At 36.5% G+C, this 22,631-nt stretch overlaps 1 protein-coding gene across 11 annotated transcripts in view; it reads right to left on the reverse strand.

Moving 5' to 3' along the window:
* Positions 1 to 21,866, reverse strand: part of unc13bb (unc-13 homolog Bb (C. elegans)) — a 66,316-nt gene extending 44,450 nt beyond the window's left edge. For 4 of the 11 annotated variants that reach the window (XM_026174251.1, XM_026174249.1, XM_026174250.1 and 1 more), the window contains exons 1-5: positions 21,451 to 21,851; positions 13,025 to 13,054; positions 6,628 to 6,727; positions 4,179 to 4,296; positions 3,252 to 3,375 (exon numbers count right to left, since the gene is read on the reverse strand). In XM_026174251.1, the coding sequence (XP_026030036.1) occupies positions 3,252 to 3,375; positions 4,179 to 4,296; positions 6,628 to 6,727; positions 13,025 to 13,054; positions 21,451 to 21,472 (394 nt within the window). In that variant the 5' untranslated portion in view covers positions 21,473 to 21,851. Of the gene's footprint in view, positions 1 to 3,251; positions 3,376 to 4,178; positions 4,297 to 6,627; positions 6,728 to 13,024; positions 13,055 to 21,450 lie in introns of all 11 variants that reach the window. The other 7 variants (XM_026174262.1, XM_026174260.1, XM_026174259.1 and 4 more) reach the window with 3 other exon arrangements.
* Positions 21,867 to 22,631: the final 765 nt, after the last annotated feature.

Here is a 22,631-nt window from a genome sequence, read left to right on the forward strand (position 1 = left end):
CAAAAATATGCATGCAGCAACTATAAACTTCAAGCTTCATTTCCCAGTATGCTGTCATAATACATTTTATGTCTGTTCAATTTTTTATGAGCTGTTTGGAAATGAAGAAAATAGTAAGTTAGCAGAAACATACAAAATAAATGTCAAGTGTACAGTGTGGCAAGTTACAGGTTTCCTGAAAAATTATAATACAACATTAAATTTCAAATACACAAAAAATCAAAAGATAACTTTTAAGTGAAAAATACAAAATAATTACTCTACATTTACTGTTTGATATGATGTCTGGTAGACTAGTCGTACTTGAAAGGGGGATCTGCACTGCACTGTAGACAGATGCACATTAAAGGCCACACACAACACAAAGGCTAGGGCTTCAAAGACACCACAAACCCACGGCTTTAATGAATGGCTTTGGAAGCGCAGAGTCATGATGGGCTCCTGCAACCTTAAAAGGGCTCCTCTTAATACAGAGGAAGAGGCTCTCTCCCACACAGTGGACACTCTGCTTCAACTCTGACGCCTTTTGATCACAAGGCTTAAGCATTACATGCAGTGTAGTACTAAAACAGTGTAGTGGTCAAGTACAAAAAGGTGGTGGGAGCACAAAGGACACTTCACCATACAATAACTAATTAACTAATACTTTTAAATGTGAATCAAACTTTAATATTGAAAAACGTGCCAATATCAGGTAAATTCAGCTGTTTTTGATTCCTAGCAAGCACCAAATGTCAGGATATTTAGTCTTTATTTATAGATGACCGCAAACACCAAGCTGAACTACAGTTCATATTTCATCTACAGTATTGTAGTCTTGAGTCAAACCTCATTTCCTCATTTTGCTGAGAAAAATTATATAAAGGTGCAACCATTTATTGAAATATGTGGAAACATAAATGAAATACAGTATACAAGACAGAAACAGTTTCTAAATGTAATGAGCTTAAAAGTCAATATTGTCTTGACTACCTTTATCCTTTTACACAGCCTGGACTTTCTTAGGCAATCTTTCTTGTACTTTCTTTAAGTAGCGTTCAGGAATTGTTCCCCAGACATCCTGAAGGACATCTAAAGCTCTTCTTTGGATGATGGTAGCTTTTTGGACAGTTCTTTGATCCCATACCTCTTCAATAATGTTGATCCCTGACTAGCATTCTATAGTGTGTACTTCTTTTTTTTTTTTTTTTTTTTTTTACCCAGCTATGCTTTAACTGCCCTGCCAGTGTGTTTGGGATCATTTTAATGCTATAAAACAAAGCCACTACCAATTAGATTCTTTCCAGATGTTATTATACAGTGAATCAATATCTGATCACCCTTTTCTGAATGTAAAATTTCATCACTTTACAACAGATCTCCAATATCACTGCCTGAGATGTAGCTTCAAAAATTACAGATTATAGATGGCTGCAGACACTCACTGTTCCAGCTCTTTCCTGATATCCCCTGGACATACTGACTAGGGCGGGGTATCGATTTTGATTTTTATAATCGATTAAGTTACGATTCACAAAGTCCCAATTCGATTCTGACTCAGACAATTGGAAGTATTATAATTCTGATCAATTATCAGTACATATCCATAATTTACATCTATGTATAAAAACAAAGCTGAAACTTGTGAGACTTCATTAGAGGTTTAATCATCACAGGAGATTCCTTTGTGTCAAAGTAACTGAGGATAAAATGCAGAAAAACGTGAAGGAGATTTTCCTGGCCTGGCTTTTTATAGCAGATAACCACCTTAAAAATATTCCACAGTAGATCAAAAACTGAAGAAAACCATAAATCAACATATGAACATGACCTGATGCTGCTGAGGTGAAGCAGAGCGAAGTTACAAAGGTTTTTATTAGAGACACAGCTAAGCGTTTTGCAATTTGGCATAATTTGTAAAGGTTTAAATTTCTTTGATATTGAACAGCAGAAATGAGGCTTTCTTGTCAGAGGTCATTTTTGGAAAAAAAGAAAAGAAAAAGAAAAGCAGTGATGGCGACAGTGCTGAACACAACGGTAGACTGGTGCGTACTAAGCAAGCGAATAATGCAGAGATCTAAAACACAGATTTGACATGGGAAACTGTTCTTGAAGTACACTGAGAGAGAGAGAGAGAAAGAGCTGTGCAGGAAGTGTGATCTCATTGTGGTGGAAGCAAAACAGCAAGATTATTCAAACTAAAATCGATTTGAATCGGGAAATCTTTTTTGTCTATCTTTTTACACACAGTCTGTGATCTACCACTCTACCAGATTTTCTGCCCCTATGTAGCCAAATAAATAAATGCACCTTTAATGAAATCTGTATTCATATTCTGACATGGATCATTCTAGAAAACACTGATTAAGTGGCAAATGGACCCAAACTCAGAGTCATATATTCCTCTTTCTCGTGTTAGAAATGCTTTTGGATATTTCTAATGGTTCCTAAATCCTGTTGACCACAACAGGACAACCTAGCAAAGACAAAATTATATTTACGGAACCTAAATTAATAAAGGAAGGTCTGCTATTGTTGAATTAGTGACCTCAGCTTATGCAGGACAGAAACAGGCGTCTCATTCTCAAAGGCACCAGATACGGGATGTTACACCGTCAGGCAAATATCTAAGACAAATATCTGGACTGCTTCTAGCCATAAAATCCTGCTTGGCTCCGCACAAAGGGAGAATGTTATGATGTGACCTTATATTTATCTTGTGTAAACCAGGTTGTTCTGAAAATAGGGGACTTTATTTAAAAATTAATGTGATTTCTAAACAGTTCATATTTTTTTTTTTTGTAAATATCATTGAGTTAATGTTGAAAGTCTTAAATTCAATGATTATTTGATTTAAAATCCACTGTAGTGGTGCAAAACTATGCAAAAATTATGAATCTTCGTTCAACAATTGTGGACTCAACTGTTTAGCCATTAGATTTTCTGTTCAAAAGAAATTACTACTAGGTACCGTATGTCTGCACAAGACCAGTGGATACCAGGCTATGATGTTACACACTGCTCCAGGCTCGACACTTTTTTTTTTGGTTCCTGACATTTCAGCAGGAAACATTTGTGACCTTTGAGTAACTCTCCAGATCAAGGTTTGATTCACCTTAAGGCAACCAGAATCACTAATGTATCTATTACAAAACATCTTACATAAGAGCTTTAACGGTATTTACAAGTGTGGTTCAATCAACTGAACAACTGTATGTCTTAGACTCTGGAAGTCTATTGTGCAGCTAAAATGGTTTCAGCTTTAATCTCACCAAAAGGCAGTTCGAAACGAGTATCCAACAGGACTCGATGAGGCGTCGGATTCTTCGTGCCATATATCTCATCAGCTTTCATCAGGACCTCTGCATCCAGGAAAAGCCATTCACCTGAGCCCTCCTGAAATGAAATTAAACACATTCATTTATTTACACAGACAATGCCTTTGCATGTATTCTTCAGTTTATGCTATGCCACTCATTCTTTTAATATGTATTTAAGGCAGTTTTATTGCCTGCGTTTTTACTATTTGTAGCTCAAATAGTGAAGCCAAGCAGCATTTATAATGAAGTATGTTCAATCTAGTGAAAAATTCAAAGTTCATTTTCTTAGTATTATGTGGGTCAAACAAGAAACATTTTTGTGTAAACTACTTTTTTGTATGTAAAAAAAATATTTTTAACTTTTTGATTTCCAATCATCCTGTAACTGTAATCATTGTGTAACATATTTAACATATTCATCATTTTCAAATGTTTATTTTATTTGAAACTGCCTTTATACTTGAAATTTCTATATTACTTTACCTTAGGTTTAGGAATCCAGTATTTATGAACAGAATATAGCCAACACACAGGTGTCTGCATTTACTTATTGTAGCATTTGAATTTTTAGTACGACTAAAAATTCAAAGCGTCCCTTTTATGAGATCATCATTTCACATCTTTGATGTGCCAACTGGAATTACTTACATATCTCTTTCTAGGGAAAAATGCAGAAAGACTGAGCAATATTTATGTAAAGGTACAAACTTTTGTTTTGTCTTTTGTTAATTTTACTAATTTAACATCTATTGATTGATGAAGTTAAATGCTGTATCTTGTTACTTCTAATGGATGGATTTCAAGTGGCTTTTTTCCACCTCAAACGTTTGGACTAAAATTCACTTGTACTTGACTTTTTGTGTGGGTGTAAGTTCTGACCTCCTCTGATTGTCGGATACTTTTTAATGGAATCCATGCAGTCCCCACCATGGTGTCCCAGATGAGACCTTTGTTCCACACCTCAACAATGAGGCCGAGGTCCAGCCGGTTGATCTCACTGTGCAAATTCAAGTAACAAATGATGATGATGATAAAATGTCACTGAATAAAAGAATGAAACAATAACTGTGTTGTAATGTAACTTCGTTATAAGAAATTTTTAAAATGGAAAAAAACAAAAGCAAAAATTAAACCAGAAATTTCTAAAGGATTGCTATCAGGAGCTACTATTGCTTTAGCTACAAAAGCTACTTCCTCATTTTGTCCTGTATTAGCTGTCATAATCATTTCCAGCCTTGTTTTGTCATTCAACATGCTATTCAAAGGGCTCAAAAACAGCTTGATGACAGTATTAAAATGGCACATGAATTTTAAAAGCAGCCACACACCAAGGGCATTTGCATATTCTCATCTGTGCCACTTTACAACTACTGACGGACCAAACAAAAACAAGATCAGAGAAAAGATAATTAAAAAAAGAGCAAGGGTGGGGGTGAGGGTGGTGGGGTCCAGAGAGCTCAGGTGCAGAGATAAAGGCCTCCTAAATCATTTGCTCATTGAAAAAGAGAATAAATACATATAGCAAGGTATTTAACTGGGGCTATTTTTAACCGGGAGATTTATTGTTGTTCATGTTGCTGTTTAGATTATCTTTCCAGTTGTGCCACCTTTTATTTTAACGTTTTGCATTATCCATGTCTTTTTTAAACATGCAAAATAAAGTGGTAAAGCCAAAATTGCTGATAAATTGCAATCTATTTTCAAATACAAATACAAGCATCATCGTTTATTTCTTTAAATCACTTTCCAACCACTTTGTGTAGACTGATTTACAACCATGTAGTCCAACCTAATTCAATTTAAATTCGTACAGGACTGTTTTTCCTTATATGAATACACATTCACCGGCTACTTATTAGGTACAATTCCTTGACTGCTCATTAAAGTAAACTTCTAATCAGTCAGTCACAAAGGGACTTAGGGTTTGGGGTAATGTTCTCGGGAAACCAAATATATTGTATGTTTGTGGTGTGCTGTATAAGACAGTTTCCCTTTGTTCTAAAAGCAAATAAATATTGCATTATAAAAAGTGACACTGAACGTGGTGTGATTTTTACTGTCCACAAACTGCTGATCTACTGAGATTTTCTTGCATAACAATCTCTAGAGCTTACAGAGAATGGTCCAAAAAAATAAGAGAAGATATCCAGTGAGTGGCTGTTCTCTTGGTGAAAATGCTTTTTTGATGCCGGAGGTCAGAGGATAATGGGCTGCGCTGAGTTGATGGGAAGGTTAAAAAAGGCCAAACACTGAACCTAGGAACAGATGACCTACAGCAGTAGAAGACCACTTTTGATGCCACTTTTGTCAGCTGATAACAGGAAACTGACGCTCAAATTTGCACAGACTCAGCGAAACTGTACAGTGGAAAATTGGAAAAATGCTGCAGGGTCAGAATTTGGCATAAACAACACAAAAACACATCTAATCTGCCTTTTATCAAAGTTTAGACTAGTGATGGTGTCATTTTATATTTCATGGGCTATTGTCTTGGCGCATGCAGGCCCATAGCCTATATGGAGTAATGTTACTGACCTTAACAAATCTGATAGTCAGGTGCTAAAAGGCCAAAAAAACAAAAACAAAAAACAAAACATAAGAAAATGTAAAAAAATTTTATGACTTGTTAAATTAAGAGAAGGTGCAACTGAATAAACAATTGCAGTTATTAATTTCCAAAACTGAGACAACCACTACTTACTCATTTGTTTTGTTCAGATGATGTTTTTAGACAATATATTTCAAATGTAACATAAAAATCCTAAAAAAAAATAATTGCATGGTAGGTACTAAGATACAAAGTTTGAAATTGTAAAGTTCCCATTTTCTGCTTAAATTTAAGCTGGGTCGCTGTAACAGATGGTGCTCAGAATTTGCTGGAAAGCCTGATGAATAACCTGGAATTACACCTAGTGACAAAGCATGAATGGACAGTTGGAGGAAGGGGACCTGGAAAAACAAACACTGTCCCAAAAGAGGGAGTTCACAAAAGACAAACAATGGTGCGCATGCAACAAAGTGTTGCCTTTTGTGTCACCATACATACATTTCACTGGGAAAAGAAAATGGGGAAATTAAATCAATAAATTATAAGGAGGAAATGACCAACAGCTGTTTTACGATATATTGTCTTAAACTGAATGGAGTAGATGAAAAACTGTAGCGTTTAAGCATTCGGATGAGTAGCTTGGAGAGATAAAATTGTGGATGTGTTGTTTCTATCACAGAGTTGCAGAGTGTGTGGTTTTTTATGTATTAATGTTTGATTTTGTTCCCCATGATAAATGGTGTGTTTCTGTATTTGCTTCTGTATTTCAGATTGACTTACAACATGAAATCTTGCTCCCAGCAGGGCTGGTCCCCACGCACAGTGATAGTTGTGCTTTTAACATTTTGCACTTTCAGCGTCACATAGGTGTTGAACTTATCTGAAACAGAGGAAAAGGCAGATTACGATTTAATTATAATGAGGAGGCAGCAATGCATTGAAAGCATATGGAGGAGAGCGAGCGTTACGCATGAGTTAACAGGAATATATGGGATTCATTAAGCAGTAATGAAGACACATAGCATAGTAAGACTCTGGACAGTCTACTATTGGATAGAACAACAGAGGTGATGTTTGAACTACCATGCCAGGTCTACCTCTGTTTTCTGTAGGAGGAAAAAAAAAGACATCAGGACTATCAGTGAGAGTAAAAGCAGATAAGTCTCCTCCCCCGACTATATCAAGCCAAACCCAGGCCAGCAAATCAACCCTGTTAATCTCCAATGAGAGCCAAACCCTCACAGCACATAGTACTACAGGATGTACAAATACATGGTACGTCTCTAGTCCACTATGAAGTGCAGCTGTTTTTTTAAAATACCCTTGTCCTCTAAAAAATACACGTTGTAAAGGAAGCATGCCTGCTCATGATGTAATAAAGCTGAAGTCACTACTGACCTGTTACTATTACAGAAAAGGTCTCTGTCAGCCCTAATATCATCAATACATAGAATATAGTTGGTTTAGTTGCATTTTTAACATTTGACGCAACTGTTGACTGTGTGACCTATACACAAAAATTGAGCCCTGCTAGGAGTCTACTGCCTGTGAAAACCACTGAAACATTGACTCAAATGTCTGTGTGCGTGTATACAACTTTCACACCCAGTTATCTCAGTCAACTTCCTTCCGCCAGTAGTGCTGGACAGCCGATTCTCAACAACTGTATGCTTCAGCGGTCAGTGCTGAAGGGGAGGGTGGATGGATGAGGGATTAGGCAACCCGTGCTAAAACTACCAGCTTTTCATTTCCTACTGTGGGGTTGGGGGCATCAACACGTGCCTGTTGATGTGCTCATTTTTCCTCATGTAGTTACCAGTCCTGCACAACTGGTGGTCCTCGCTACAACTCAATCCCCCCACATGGACACAAAAGCTGAGTGGGAGGAGGACTGAAAGGGAAAGGAAAAAGGATGTCTGTTTCTGACTGATAAATAAAATATACTTTATCATATGTCATGGAATACTACTCAGGGAATAGCTCACAATCATCTGATTCAAGATATTAAAAGGACACCTTCGTATAAACAATGTTTCCTCACGTCAATTAGAGTAGCACAAGTAGCAAGGTATAAATGCTCACGCCAACAAAATGACAAGACTATCAAGCAGAAAATTATATTAAAATTTAACAACATACAGCTGGATGGATATCATCTTGAAGTTTTTAGCAAAAAAATATACAACTATATTAATATGACTATGTTTTCCATAAACTGACAGCACGTTTATGGTTCTGAGTTTCTGATTTTCTGAATGGTGGCTCCCTGATATGGACAGCCAACAGTGCAAGCAGGCAGTACAAACACACACAAATCACCCTCTTTGGTCTATGGGAAACAAAAGCAAGAGATCAGCTGTTCCTGTATAGACCAGTCACATGACCACACTAAACAAAGATTACCCTGGTTCCTCCAGCAACAAACTGAAACATTTACCCTACACTAGCATTTAACATAGCAGCCAGATAAGTAAAATCAACTCCTTGGCATAATAGGACTGCCAGCAGTTGACACAGGTGGATTCATACAACTGACACAGAACATAAATAGATACTTAAGACTGCACACTGAAACAGTGCACTGAAAGCGCAGAATCCCTGAAGTGACACTGAGACCGCGAACCAGGACTGACAGGACACAGACCTAATTAGTGTCCTGTGAAAACAGTAGCAACAGAACACACACAGTATTAAAGTTGCCTCGGGGATGCTGAAGCTTTTCCCTAATTAGATATTCCATGCCTTGTGCCACACTTGGGCCAGCTCCCATGAATAGCAGAGACGAGATAAGGCAAGAGGATGTATGGATTAGATAAGAGCCACTTAGTGGTTGCCGGACCTTTACACCAGGCGTTTTCCTTGATACGGCTGACACCGTTGAGGAGGAAGAAGTAATAACTGACTGGAGGGAAAAAAGAGGGAAAAAAAAGTATCCACCTGCATAGCAATGTCTCACCAATATAACAGACTAGTCTTATGTTTGTATTGTATAGTTTGAGGACAACAAACATTAAATGAAAACTGAAATTTCAGTCAAAATACCACTATTATAAAACACATTATACACATGTAATAATTAGCTTAGTGCAAATATATGATAGTGCATGTAAGCATAAGTACGTACGTAAGTAATGGGAAGTGCAATAAAGAAAAGACAAACTTATTTGTCACCGGTCAAATCTGCTAGGCAATAACTGGGCTATAACTGCTATATGAGAAAAACAAAGTTTAGCAAACACAAATGCTCAAGATAAAACCGAAGGTACGTTTCCTAAGTGGTCACATTTTATGTCTACAGTGTCTTTCTTTGTAACTTGTTATGACAAGCAACTTGGTAAATATAGATTTAACTCCACACAGATTTCAAAATCCAGTATGCTGAAAAGTGTTTTTTTGCCCTTTTTTTTCTTGCTAACTCCATTAGAGATCTTTATTGTATTCAGAAGCAAGGTATCCACCTGCACATCAGTGCCTTACCCTACATGAGAGATATGTTTTATATGGTTACTGTGTAGTATGAGGATCACAAAGATCTAATGAAAACCAACATTTCAGTCAATATGCAATTATTTAAAAAGAAATTATGGATATCTCTACAGTAATCTCAGCACAATAGTTGGATAAATCATCTTTAAATTATTGCAAATATATGTCTTATATATACTTACAGGCTATTAAGACATGGGAAGTGCAGTAAAGAAAAGACACATTAGTCACTAGCCAAATATACTGCTTAAGACAGTTTCATATCAAGTTTGCTTGTTTTTCAATGTGTTTATGAGACAGTTATATTTATCCAATTCTAAAAATCTTCTTAAAATCACTGATTTTAAAATCTTAAAATCAGTGTCTGCCTCAAGAATCTTTACACCAGTTTTAACCATCAGTGTGCACATTTAATGAGAATTTCCAGATACTGTAAAATAATGAAATTTTTAATAAGATTAATGCATAAGATTATGCATTCTGTAGGCCCATTGCAGAAAGAAAGTGCAGTGTTGATTGAGTCAAGTTGCCTAACCCAAACTGTTGCTTACATGTAAAGAAACATGATCTGTTGACCATGTTGGTGCAAATTTAAACATGCTTATGTGTGCGCACACACACACACACACACACACACACACACACACACACACACACACACACACACACACACAGTAAAACAGTGAAGGCACACCAGTCAATGTGCTCTTAAGCAGCAAAAAATCGAATGATCATGTGATGTTCTGAGAATCACCGTAAACCCTCAGTCAAACGTCTTCATTCATTATTGATTAGTGATGAGTTTTCTTAGTAATAAATTAGTCAGGAAAATGCAGGCAGCTGGAAGACTGGCATTTCAACATCAGGCCACTTATCAATATTGCATGCAACACAAAACATACATTTATCAGAGGACTTTCCTACCATTGCTTGAATATCTTCATGTGTAAGTTAGTTTTGCAAAAATAGTGTTCTCAAGCAATTATATTACCTGGAAGTCTATTTTTTACTTAGTTAAAAGAGAAGCTTGTGATTAAAATGATATATTCCCCATTTTATTCCAACCAGAGACTCTGCAAGCACACATCTAGCAGCACACAGCTATTATCTGCAAATCAGTGGATAGACAGATAGACTGCTAACTAGTTCAAACAACGTCACCTTCTGTTTTACAGTATTCTCTCAAAACTCTTTGTGTATATGTGCCAAAATAAGGCCTAAAAGCCATCCAAGCACAGGTGTGGTGTAGACACAATACAAACATCAATCCCAGGCCAGCCTTATGTAAACTTTGAGGCCTCTTCCAATAAGTCACATGTCACCCTATGCAAGTACAATTATCATGAGGTAAGAAAACTGGTAAGTAATATGTTCTTTCAGAATCTATCCCTTATTGCTATTCACACAAAAATGCAAAGTAAAATGGTGCAATAATCATAAAAAAAATGCAGAAATCTGATCTTACAATTTGCAGCTCAACACATCATGGTATGCAGTTTTGAAGCACAAACCATTGCATTTGCAGCATATCAAAATATTTCATGCTCATTGGATCATGGCCACACTTTACGGTGCCAAAAAAGTAGGACAGCAAAACAGCATTGGCTATGTTTAACCAAATTTGCTGAAAAAAATAAAATAAAATACATTAGTTCATTATTTGTATATTTTCAAAGTCTGTTTTCTAAAACACCTTTACTCATAAGCTCACACATCAGTTTATTGAGCTGATATCACTTCATAAGTCGTAAGGAAAACAGCTCATTTAGATTAGTTGGAAATTTTACTTTGATGACATTTTTTAAAAGCTACTCTTGATACACTTTTTTGACAAAATCTTTAACACCATAACACATTACAAGGGACATCTTTAAACACATGAAAATGCTAAACTTATTATTTGGTTATTTTTGTTTCTTAGCTAAGAACTCTCTCGCAGGCCTTCGTTTCCATCTTTGCCCTCTAAAAAAACCCCACCAACAACAAAAGTGACTAGTGTTTACATTTTGTTTCAGAGAGATGCCTGGCTAAAGTGAAATTCACCTAATGTTTGCTCTGAGACAGGTGTCACATGTCGTATGACCCGGAAGAGGGAGGAGGTCATAGACAGCCAAGCAAAGTCTTACAATCCCTTTAAAGTTTCAATGCTACGAAGCCCTTTGAAAACTGACAATACAACAAAAAACTTAAAAAAGCATCAACTTCAGTCACTTGATGCTGGCTAGAAAAACTGAACTCACAGCATTAGAAAGTGAAGACACTGTCTGAAAGGCAAATGCTAGCTTTTCAGCTGTGCACTGATGTCCCCCATTATCAATAGCCTGGAAAGCACAGTGTCCAAGATTTCAAGGAAGAATTTCAATCTTGGACTGGTCAACCCACATGACAGTTTTCAGTGGATCTTAAACCAGTACTGGGACAGAGTGTTTTGGGATCTGATTTGTATATTTTACTTCCTTGTTGATGGTTTTTAAACTACATTTGTGAATGCACCATAGCATTAATTGACAGAAGTTTTCTGAAGTGGTCCCGAGTCCATGTAGTTACTTCCTCTAGATAATCACTTCTTTTTATAAATTGTAGCAGTGTCTGAGGACCAGAAGATTATGGCCACTCGGTAATGATTTTTGGGCTTGTACACAAAGCCAAAAACTAATACTGTATTGTTTCCTAGAATCTTTCAATGATATTATGTACTGATGATGAAATCCCAAGTTATTTTAATGTCACAGTGAGTCATTCTTAAATCCCCGAACTATTGTCCTGTGCAGAATAATGAACACTTTTCCAGTTTTCTCTGTTTCTAAAAGGTTTAGCCTTTTTCGAAATGCTTTTCTGATACCCATTCACATCCATTATGTGTTGCTTATGAACATAACTAGTTGTGAGATGTATCACAGGTATATAGTATTAACAACTTTTCCACTCTTATGCTACCCCTCCATTAATTTTTTACATTTTTTATTAACTTTAGGACGTTAATGATTTACAAAATACTTCTTTTTGAATTCACATTTTGTAAGGGATCAGAAATTTTACAAAAAGGGTTAGAAAAAACTTTACAGAAGTTATTTTGGCATCAAATGAGTAAAATATCAATGGCAAACTCAAAGCTAAGTTGACTTTATATTAGTGCTCCTCTCTGCTCTTGCCAGAAATGTCACAGGGCGTAAAGGTAGACAAGAGCCTGAACACCAGAGGGATTTGCCTAGTTGGAGAGTCTGGGGATTTGGACACTGATCTATGTCCACCTGCATGGCATGACACTGAAAGACCCAGGATTGCGTAACACAAAATCAACCCTAGCGCCTGTAGTGACTTGCCAGAATTTAAGAGATTAACCTATATAAGACAATTAGTACACATGGCATATTTTTAACAAAGTCTACACAAAGCAACCTCACAGAAGTAGTGGTGGTTTGATCAAAATGTGTAGAATTCTGGACATCCTCATTGGGTAACTGGATAACTGAGTTAATTTACAGTTCAACATGGATGAGAGTTCAGACATTCTTGTTTTTACAAACAAACAAACAAACAAACAAACAAACACCAATAAACATAATCAAAAATCCCACAAGTTTCACAGCATACAAATCTCTCACTAGCTGTGAACAATGAACATTAGTAAAATGTAAGGTAAAATGGCCTGAGAATGGGAATAAAGTTTGTGAATAAAGAAAGTTCTTACCTGGTGGTCCCTGGAGTTTGGCTTTCTTCACTGCACAGCGCACAGAAACACACAGACACACACACAAAAACAAAGATTAGCTCAATTACATAAATTTAATTTGCACTAGCTTAAGAATAAACATCGTACTATAATACGTAACTAAAACTGACACATAGGTAAATCTTAGGCCCCTGAGGGGTCTCACCTACCAAAGACCTAAAATTAACCCTTTCCAGTGTTTATGTACCTAAAACACAGTTTAAAAGCACAGTGTAAATAGAATTTTAAATTATTTAAATAAATTATTTCAAACTTATTGTTTTTAATGAATACATCTGACATTTGATTAACATCCACAAAACTTCCAATATGTATATTATGTACTGTAGCAAAGCAATATACTACTCCAATGTAAGTCAAATGATGGTAATACAATGTTGAATCAAAAGAGTTTGGTTTTTTAAAATTATTTTTAAAAGACAAGTCTAAAATACAAACACAGAATAACGACGCTACAAGTAACGGCGTTACTTTTTTCAGTAACGAGTAATCTAACTAATTACTATTCCTATCGTTACAACGCCGTTACCATTACTAACAAGAAAATGCGGCGTGGTCGCGTTACTATTTTTCAACATTCAGACGGTTGAACCTGTCTTCGGTTTACCGCATCTTATATCAGTTGCACTGAAGTAGCTGTAAGTGATCTGGGCCCTAAAGCTTGAGGCAGCTGCGCGCGCACCCGCGGATGGCAATCACTTTCTGGCAGTCGATCACTTTTTGGCAAAACACCTGGAGCTAGGCGGCAAAACAATCGTATGAGTGCTGCTGTTTCACTGAGGAAGAGTAAAGTAGTCGTGGTAAGCCAATCACATGACCACTTCAAGATGACAAAGCAACAAGGTGATATATACCAGTTTTTAAATTGTGTTGATAGGCCGCGTAAAACAAGAGTCATGATAAACAATATATACGCGTGTTTCAGGTATCAGGCTGTGATGTTCTCCTTTATAGTGGACAGAAATTATTTTTTGGGAGTGGCACAAATAATTTGTGTGGCATCTACTTTAATGCGGAACAGCTGATTGTAATGTAAATAGTTTGAAATGGTTATTTTAAAAAAGGTAAATGGCTGCAAATAACTTTGTTGTTTGCAAAACTTGTGCATATGATTTTAAAATTGACAATTTATATTTGCATTTAAAGTTATGAAATATGATTCAATAAACATGTTTGTGGTTGTTACAGTAAAAAATTTATTTTTCTCTACTCGGATTTTATGTTTTTTGTCTGATTTTAGATCAGTTGTGTTAATACAATATGTCAGAATGAAAACATAACTGAAAATTCAGACACATGAGATTGTGCTGAAAAGAATGATACCAAACAAGGCAGTAAATAGTTTTTAAAGGCGAAATGGAGAGGTAAAATCAAAAGTAGCAAAAAATGGCCAAGTAACGCAATAGTTACTTTTCAAGTAATTAATTACTTTTAGAGTCTTGTAACTCAGTTACATTTTTGAAGAAGTAACTAGTAACTATAATTAATCACTTATTCAAAGTAACTTGCCCAACACTGCAAGTAAGTCATAAGTTGGTGCAACGTGCAACAAATGAAGACTACAAACACATCATCTTGTTTTAGGAACTCTTGTGCAGTTTGATCAAAACAGAAGAACTATGTGAAGAAATCAACTTTACACTATTTATATTTTTCAGCTTCATTCAAATTATTGTGTCATAGTTAATAGTTTTGCTAAGTTCATAACTGATAAACCGGATGCATAACAGTTCAGTTATAGTAAAATATATTTGTAAAAACCTTATCGTTTTAGTTAGAACGCTTCAAAGTTAAATCAATGAAAAATGGGATACTAAAGACTGGCACCTCTGTTTTATTAGCAGTGACAAATACATTTTTATTGGATTGCAACTTTTACATAATCATGAAGCATAAGCCTTGACAGCTGCATCACAAATCTTAACAGCTGGTGAACAAACAAAAAAAAACAAAACAAAGGAAAAATGGGACTCAGGCAGATGGGTATTAAGATACAAAATAAACCAAAAATGTCTGATAACAGCAGCCATTTCCAAAAACCTCCAGACATTACTTATGGTGAAGAACCACGTGCTGCTCGATTTTGGTTCATAAGTCGACCTGCCGTCTTTAGCCCCTCAATGCATCTTTACAATAATGTTTATGGGATTGTGAAGCGATTTGAAGAGGATTAGTTGTGATTGCAGTGGCAGGGTTATGTGTGCAGGCATATAACCTACTAAACCTCTAAGGGCTGAGCTGCCAGATGTCCAGAATGGGATGATGGAGGCACAAATAACGCTTTCATATTTTCATGTACCATCCCTTGTTTTTTTCTGTGCACATTAAAACAATAGTATAAAGTTTTCGGGTCTTCTAATAATTGATCATTCTTAATTACTCTTAATTACAGAGAACCATATGCATATTAATACAGCAAAGTAATATTTGCATATTAGAAAACTAATAGTGAAGTAACGATTAGAATGAATAAAAATGCAGGTTGAAGTGGAATGCACCAAACCTAACACATGCAGCCACAAATGTAAACTGAAAGACTAAAAATCAAAGACACAGAGTTAACCGAATTTACTTCTAGGATAACAATGGAAAGCAAAAAAAAGAAAAAGAAAAAAAAAGACCACTGGTCCTCCCCCAGTGTTTCCTGTCTTTTACATAACTCATTGTGGAACAGTGGAAATCTTCAGTGAAGCTAGCAGTATGATTCTTTTTTCCACTAAGTCAAATGAGCTGGCTGTGGCCTTCTTTTCTCATTTGCATCACTTAATTTTAACTGTGGACCAAAGAGCAGGAGGTCATTAAACCAGAGAGAGGGGGATTGCAGTGGAAACTGATCCTTATCGTTTTCTGTCCATGCTTAATTTGATGGGTGTAGTTGATCTTTATCTACTGTTCTTCAAAACCTACTGGTTTCTTTTCTTTTTTGGTTAATTTTACTTGCTTGTGATCATACTTTGTTTCAAATATATTAATGCAGTCGCATGTCTCAATAAAAGTAGATCCCCCACCCCAGTACTATCCAGTATCATTTCTCTTTAGCAAAGTAAAGCGCTTTCCCCCAGCAGTTTACAAATTTGACATGATGACACAAAACACTACCTCATAAATTGAAACTAACACCAGCTGCACTATTGCAGATGGTACATGTGCAACACAGTTTCACAACACTTCACGAAATAGTCACCTCTAAGTTGTTCTCTATTTTATTGATTAACATTTATGGACACAAATTGTAATGTTTATTTTTGTTCCTGAAAACTAATTTTTCAGCATTATTTTGGGTCACTCAACACAACTTCTCATCAATCATCTCTTATGTAGTGATTCCTGTCCATGGAGATGAAAACAATACCACAATAAGAGTCTGCATTTGAAGGTCAGAGGTTGTTGGTAGAGCAAATCATCTTGAGATTTGTGTTCAGTTTATACAAGCCATAGATTGTCACACAACATTTGTATTCTTTTAATGATGTTATTAATAAAAAAACAAAACGCAGTGCTTGGTTAAGTTTAGACATTTGCAGTGACTTGGTTGGGGTTAGACATTACAAAGAACATATTTTTTAAGTAAGGGAACATAAAACTGGGTTACCGTTTAAAAAAAAGATCATGGTTTGGGATACAGTGGTTGCCACTTCTTTTAAAGCTTTGTTGCCTTGGTCGCCATGGTGATACCTCCCCTTTTAAATGGACATAATATGTGCTTATAGTATGAAAAATGTTTCCTCAAACAGCAGACCTTTGAGGTACTTTAACCTGCAAAAGCATGACAATTTGTGTCCATGACCACTGACATGTTAGATTTCACAGCTGGTGTGATAACATCATAAGATGGTGTCTAGTGTATTGCTCACAGTTTTAATAGCTGAATTTTATTTAACCATTTTGCTTTCCGAACATCTATAATGTGACTAAAAATCACAAAATCCTGCAGCTTTCTGAGAAACCAAACAAACTGTATACTGTTAGCGATTTGTAGCAATCTGTGTTATCCAGATGATAATTTAAAAGAAAAACAAAAAAACGACTTCATAGATAGAGATTTTCTAAAAATGTGTGCTAATTCTGAAGTTGCAGCTCATGATGTTCATAAGCCAAATAATGACTTTAACCCCCTGCAAACAGTATCTATACTTTATTTCTTCTGTATAAACACGAATGAACAGCAAATAATATCAGTGTTCAGAAATTATTTTTAGCTATTTTTTAATTGGGGGTTGGACATTTAAATTCAGTTCAGTTAATCTGTTTCTTAAAGCACTGCAGGATTTAGTCAACTTCACTTGCTACATACACAGACTGCTCTACAATCCATAGAGGGGTGAGGAAAAGAGGAAAATGTTGATGTACCAAATAACAGGACATGCAGGCAGGCACAAACCAGGAAAGTAGGAACAGGAAATGACACCAGAGTCAAAGCAGTGGCGTACTTCCGCTTTGTGTCGACTGTTGGATCTGATCACTTGGAGCTGGTAATAAGAGGAGAGAGAGCAACAGATGGCAAGGGGATTACTCCCACAATCTCTAAGCTCTCTCTCTCTCACTCTGTCTTTCTCTCATAATTCCTCTACTCGGATGGTTACTATACTCAACCCCTTAGATTCCAGTTCAGTCACTTTTATCTCTCCATTGCATCCTTTATATAATTATTATCTCAGCATAAGTCCTCAGCAACTGACTCGGCTGTAGACAAATATGAGCCAAGCAGACTTGGCTCATATTTGAAAATGTGTATGCTTTTTCAGAAAATGTGTATTCCTCAACCAGTTGCAAGCTGTGGCTGAAGGTTCCTGGCAAAATTGGTCACAAAGACTATGCTGTACCAGAGGCCTCCTTTTGGCTGCTTTGGTTGCCATCAGATTGCCACGGTTGCCCATAGTTTGCACTGAAGACATAAACTTGTCTGCAAACTCTTGTTAAGCTGTAGTAAAACTTGAAAGAGTCAAACACAAACTAAAAACCGGGACATTTTGCCTTCAAAGCAAAAACTGTATACACATTTGTAACTAGCGAATAGTATTTATCTATTGGTTACTGTCCAGTCTTTAAGCCTGCATGAACAGGGATTTGGCAATCAATTTTACTGTGACTGCCAGCAACTACTCGAACCAGTCAGGTGCTGACTAGTCTCTAGGTCTATGTGTCGGTGGTCTGAGCAAGCTACAGCTTCTTGCTCTGCATAATTTTTTAATCACAATTGAAAATCAGGATGTTGCTCTATTCTATACACTTAATTAATACACGACTGGAGTAGAGATCCCTCCCTCTTTCTGGAGGTTTCTACCATTTTCATAATCCTTGTTGACACCAAGAATACAAGCATTGAGGCTTTTACCTCCTGTCCAGATAATGAACGCCCCTCAGGCAAATCTGACTTGACCTGAATCCAAAAATCATTAAAATAATGTAACCCACCTGCAATTTGCAAATGTAATTGCTTTAATGTTCAACATTTAAGTATGCGACTCCACAGTTCAATGATCATCTTTGTCCTCATTTTTCAATTAATGTTTTCCATTTCAAGTGGAGCACCACACAAAGCGTTCTTTTAACAGCCAAGCATAAGCTCTTGCAGATTCTTCATCTGCCTTCGAAACGAAGAAAATCTTATTAACCACAAATATCATGTAACTAAATCAATCAGCAATGTCAATGTCATACACAATATCTGTGCACCTCCAGTCCTCCAGCATCGTGTCATCCACGTGAACCATGTGTCAACTCAGCCTTGACCTGATGCACAGTAAGAGTTTCCCCCACATGTTCACTCGTAAGGGCAACCACTTATCTATTGTATAAAGACATTGCCATGGTGATGAAACATCTCAACTAGCAATAAATAGGCAACACTGTCAAGCTGTGCTATCAAACGATGACTCACAACATTAGTTAATCACAAAGCTTCTGCCCAAGCACCCTTTAAGCTAATCTACTCTACTTCTTCCTCTTCCTCTAACCTTTCCTGTAATCTATTGGCTGCAGCTCCTACTAGCTTTAATTTCACTAATCAATAGAAGAACAGTCTTTCCAGAGGTTTTGCAGAGGCACTGAGATTAACTTTTTCAAGCAAGTGAGATCAAATGCTTCTTTTTGAACCATTCCTTGTGTTTCTCAGAATGGTCCACAGGTGTCCCAATACCTCCTGAGTCTAACTATATTCACAATTTATTTATTTATTTATTTTTACCAGAAAGTACATTGGTACTTAAACAGATTTATATTTGATGTACATATAACCAACACTTGTAACACAGATGTGTCTGGGCATGCATAGGTTCATGCACACAAGTTCCAGATAACAAGAATTTGTGGACTAAATGGAAAAAAAGAAAGAAAATGTGCCTTTTAATGTAAACACAGTCATTGGCTTTTTGCCATTACTTGGAAGCTAATCAGTACACTATCAGGAATACACACTAGAGCAGGGTGATATGACCGAAAATATTTATAACGATATACATTTGAAAATTTGTGATAACGATATAACTGACGATATAATTGACACTAGACAAAATACTTTACAACTCCACAACTTTATTCGTGCAAAAAAAAAAAAAAAATCAATGTATTTTCACTTAAACAAGCAGCTGTTTTTTATGTGCATTAAAGTTATATAAAAATTTAACAGTGCAAATGCAAAATCCTTGCTGACAGTTTAACCAAAAGGCATTTCCAGTGGAAATTGGCCAACATATCCTCAGCATAACCATGTATAATATCCACAAAACTTAAAAAGAGGTTATACACATAATACGGTAATATTATGTTGAAGCACAGTACGTATCACTCCACGAGGCGCCTGCCTACGATAGCCGTAATGCTCCGACAATCCATCAAGCGGTGTGGGTTCGTAGCTTAGCAAAGTCGTACTAAAACATTTGACAGATTTTCAAGCGCCGTGTACGACATAAAATTGTTTCGAGGTCAGTAAACACAACCAGAATTCATACATAAGGCACACGGGATTATAAGGGGCACTGTTGATTTTCAGAAAAATCAAAGGATTGATTTTAAGTGTTCCGTATTTTCTAAACCACACGGCAATAACGACGGCCGCTAGCATGCTCTACTAAAAACAGTGCTTTGTTGTGTATCTGACGGACAAAAGCCAAACCAGTTCCACACCACTGAAGTTGCAGCATTTTTACAAACCAATTCTGATTCATCAGTTTCATTTAACGATCCACTTTCGCCCTTCTCATTCTGCGTCGCCGCCATGCTTTTTCCGCCATGTGCGTATGAAAACAAAGGCACTGCGCATGCGCGTTTTACTCATATTCTATCGCGATATTTCATTTTCTTATCGTTGCCCGACATTATACCGGTATTACCGTGAACGGTATGATATGGCCCAGCCATAATATACACTCAGAGAAACAATATAGTAAAGCCTATTTGTTTTCAGGTAAAACATGTTCAAAGACTGAATTACAAAGAAGAAAAAGACTTTTATTCCAATTTCTTATCAGTGGGGATTATTAATGCTCCATTACTTCTATAGCAGATGCCAAAACTTTTAAACTCTCCCATGAAGGATTCTGTGCTAATGAGCAGTCAGTAAGAGTAACATAGAGTAATATAGATTAATTTCTGAGAGACTAAATTTTGTGGAGACGAAAAAAAAAAATCAAGTAGTTTGGTGAGGATGGCTGTGTTATTGCAGATAGGCATGCTTGTGTAGTTAGGGGGGGGGGGGGGGGGCAGTTATCTCTGTTTGGGGTAGTTTTTTCTTCTTCTTCTTCTTTTTTAATCGAGCTCTTAGCAGCAGTGGAGCAAATAGTTGGGTGTCAGGCTTCTTGTTGCTGAATGGGATATTGCATGATGTGCTCTTCTGCTGTAAAAGCCTCTAAAGCAGGATTCTCCACCATCACTCCAGCCGATTCGCTGTAGTCTTCTGGTAGACGGCACGCTAACATGGAATGAACACTAACCTTGTTATCAACCTTCTTCTGACAAGACGGATTCCTTGATAGCAAACACGGTTTCTTTTTCCCCCAGCATTGGTCCCTGAATCAGGCTTTCAATGTAGAGGCCTACGAAACTAATGCTGGGAGATGATATTAAGACGAGACACTAAAAGTTCGATTATAAAATCCTCAGTTGTCACTGAGGACCCCAAGGATTTATTTTCAACATAAATGATAAATACATACCTCTGTTGAGTTTTTAAAGATAAAAATTATAAAGTCTTGGTTTTTAAAAACGTAAAATCACGTCAGGATAAAGGTACTTTTTTTCCAGATACTACCCAAGGAGGAACGCCTACTGTTAGAAAACCAGTTTTGTAAGCTGTTACTGGAATTATCACTATGACTTCAGCAAACTCATCAAACAAACAAAGACAAAATCGCTTATGAAGTACAAATAAAGATAAAAGCTCCTACCTCTGACGCACAGTAACGACATGACCGACCGCTTCCAGCGACAATCCAGTAGTTTCACACAGTTTACAGAGCGACCTCTCAGCGGAGATTTACTCTGTGAGGTAACATTATAACAGTCACTAAACAGATTTTTTTTAAAAAAAATTGCTGATAAATTCCTCTTTGATGTTTACAGGTGGGTTTCCGGTCCCGGACCTGGGCAGAGAGCAGCTGCCCCTCTCTGCTGCCACGCCATTATTAAAACTCTCATCACAGGTTTCCAGACTGAAGGATAGACCGAGAGCAAAGAGACAGGAGAGGGGGAGGAGGCGGGGTCGGGACACCTATTACAGGCATCTGAGGCAACCAATCAGGATGCCAAAGCGCTGAGCCTTGTGTAGACATTTGTCCAATCGCCGGGAGGGACAGGTTGGCGGAAGACACAGGTAACGCGCACAGATTCAAGTAAACATCCAGAACTTTGTATTTCACCATAGACAATATAAAACGATTCTTAGTAGAAAGATTCATTTAAGGTACTCAAAGTGACCTAGCTTTTTGGTTCTTTGTTTGTTAAATATTCAAAAAAATGTTTTGTAATTAAGCTGTGTTTGCTCTGGGCATGTCACACACATAAAAAAGTAAACTGTGGGGAGATATCTGTAGATTTCTAAATTTTAGGTTTCGTAGGGATCAGTAAAATAAGCTATATGAAAAATGTATTCTTTAACGAATCTCATGAATTTCAAGTTCTTCCATAAATACAAAATTTAAGTAAAACTACATTTCAATGCTTTCAAACTGTACAATATTTTTTTTAAATAAATTGTGCCACAATGGTGAATTTGCTATATTTTTATGGAGTTTCTCTGTCTTTTTTTAAACACATAACATGAGTCTTTGTGTTTGTTTTTAGCAAAACAATCCTTTCTGAGCACTGATAATTCACAATTTTAGATTGACTTTGAGCTTGGTTTTATTTGATCTATTTAATAAATCCTTACATTAGCATTTTCCATTTCCATTTACCAAATTAAATAAATATTTACTTTAAAAAATGAAATAAAAAGAAAAGGTTCATACAGAATGCCCCCACAGTGTGTTTAACTGCTATCACATACACCAAATGACCCCAAAAGACAACATTGAGTTGAGTGAGCAAAAAGGAAACAAATAGCACCACCTTATGAATTGTGTCAGCC

Source organism: Astatotilapia calliptera, chromosome 7 (assembly GCF_900246225.1).
Source record: "Astatotilapia calliptera chromosome 7, fAstCal1.2, whole genome shotgun sequence".
NCBI lineage: Eukaryota > Metazoa > Chordata > Actinopteri > Cichliformes > Cichlidae > Astatotilapia > Astatotilapia calliptera.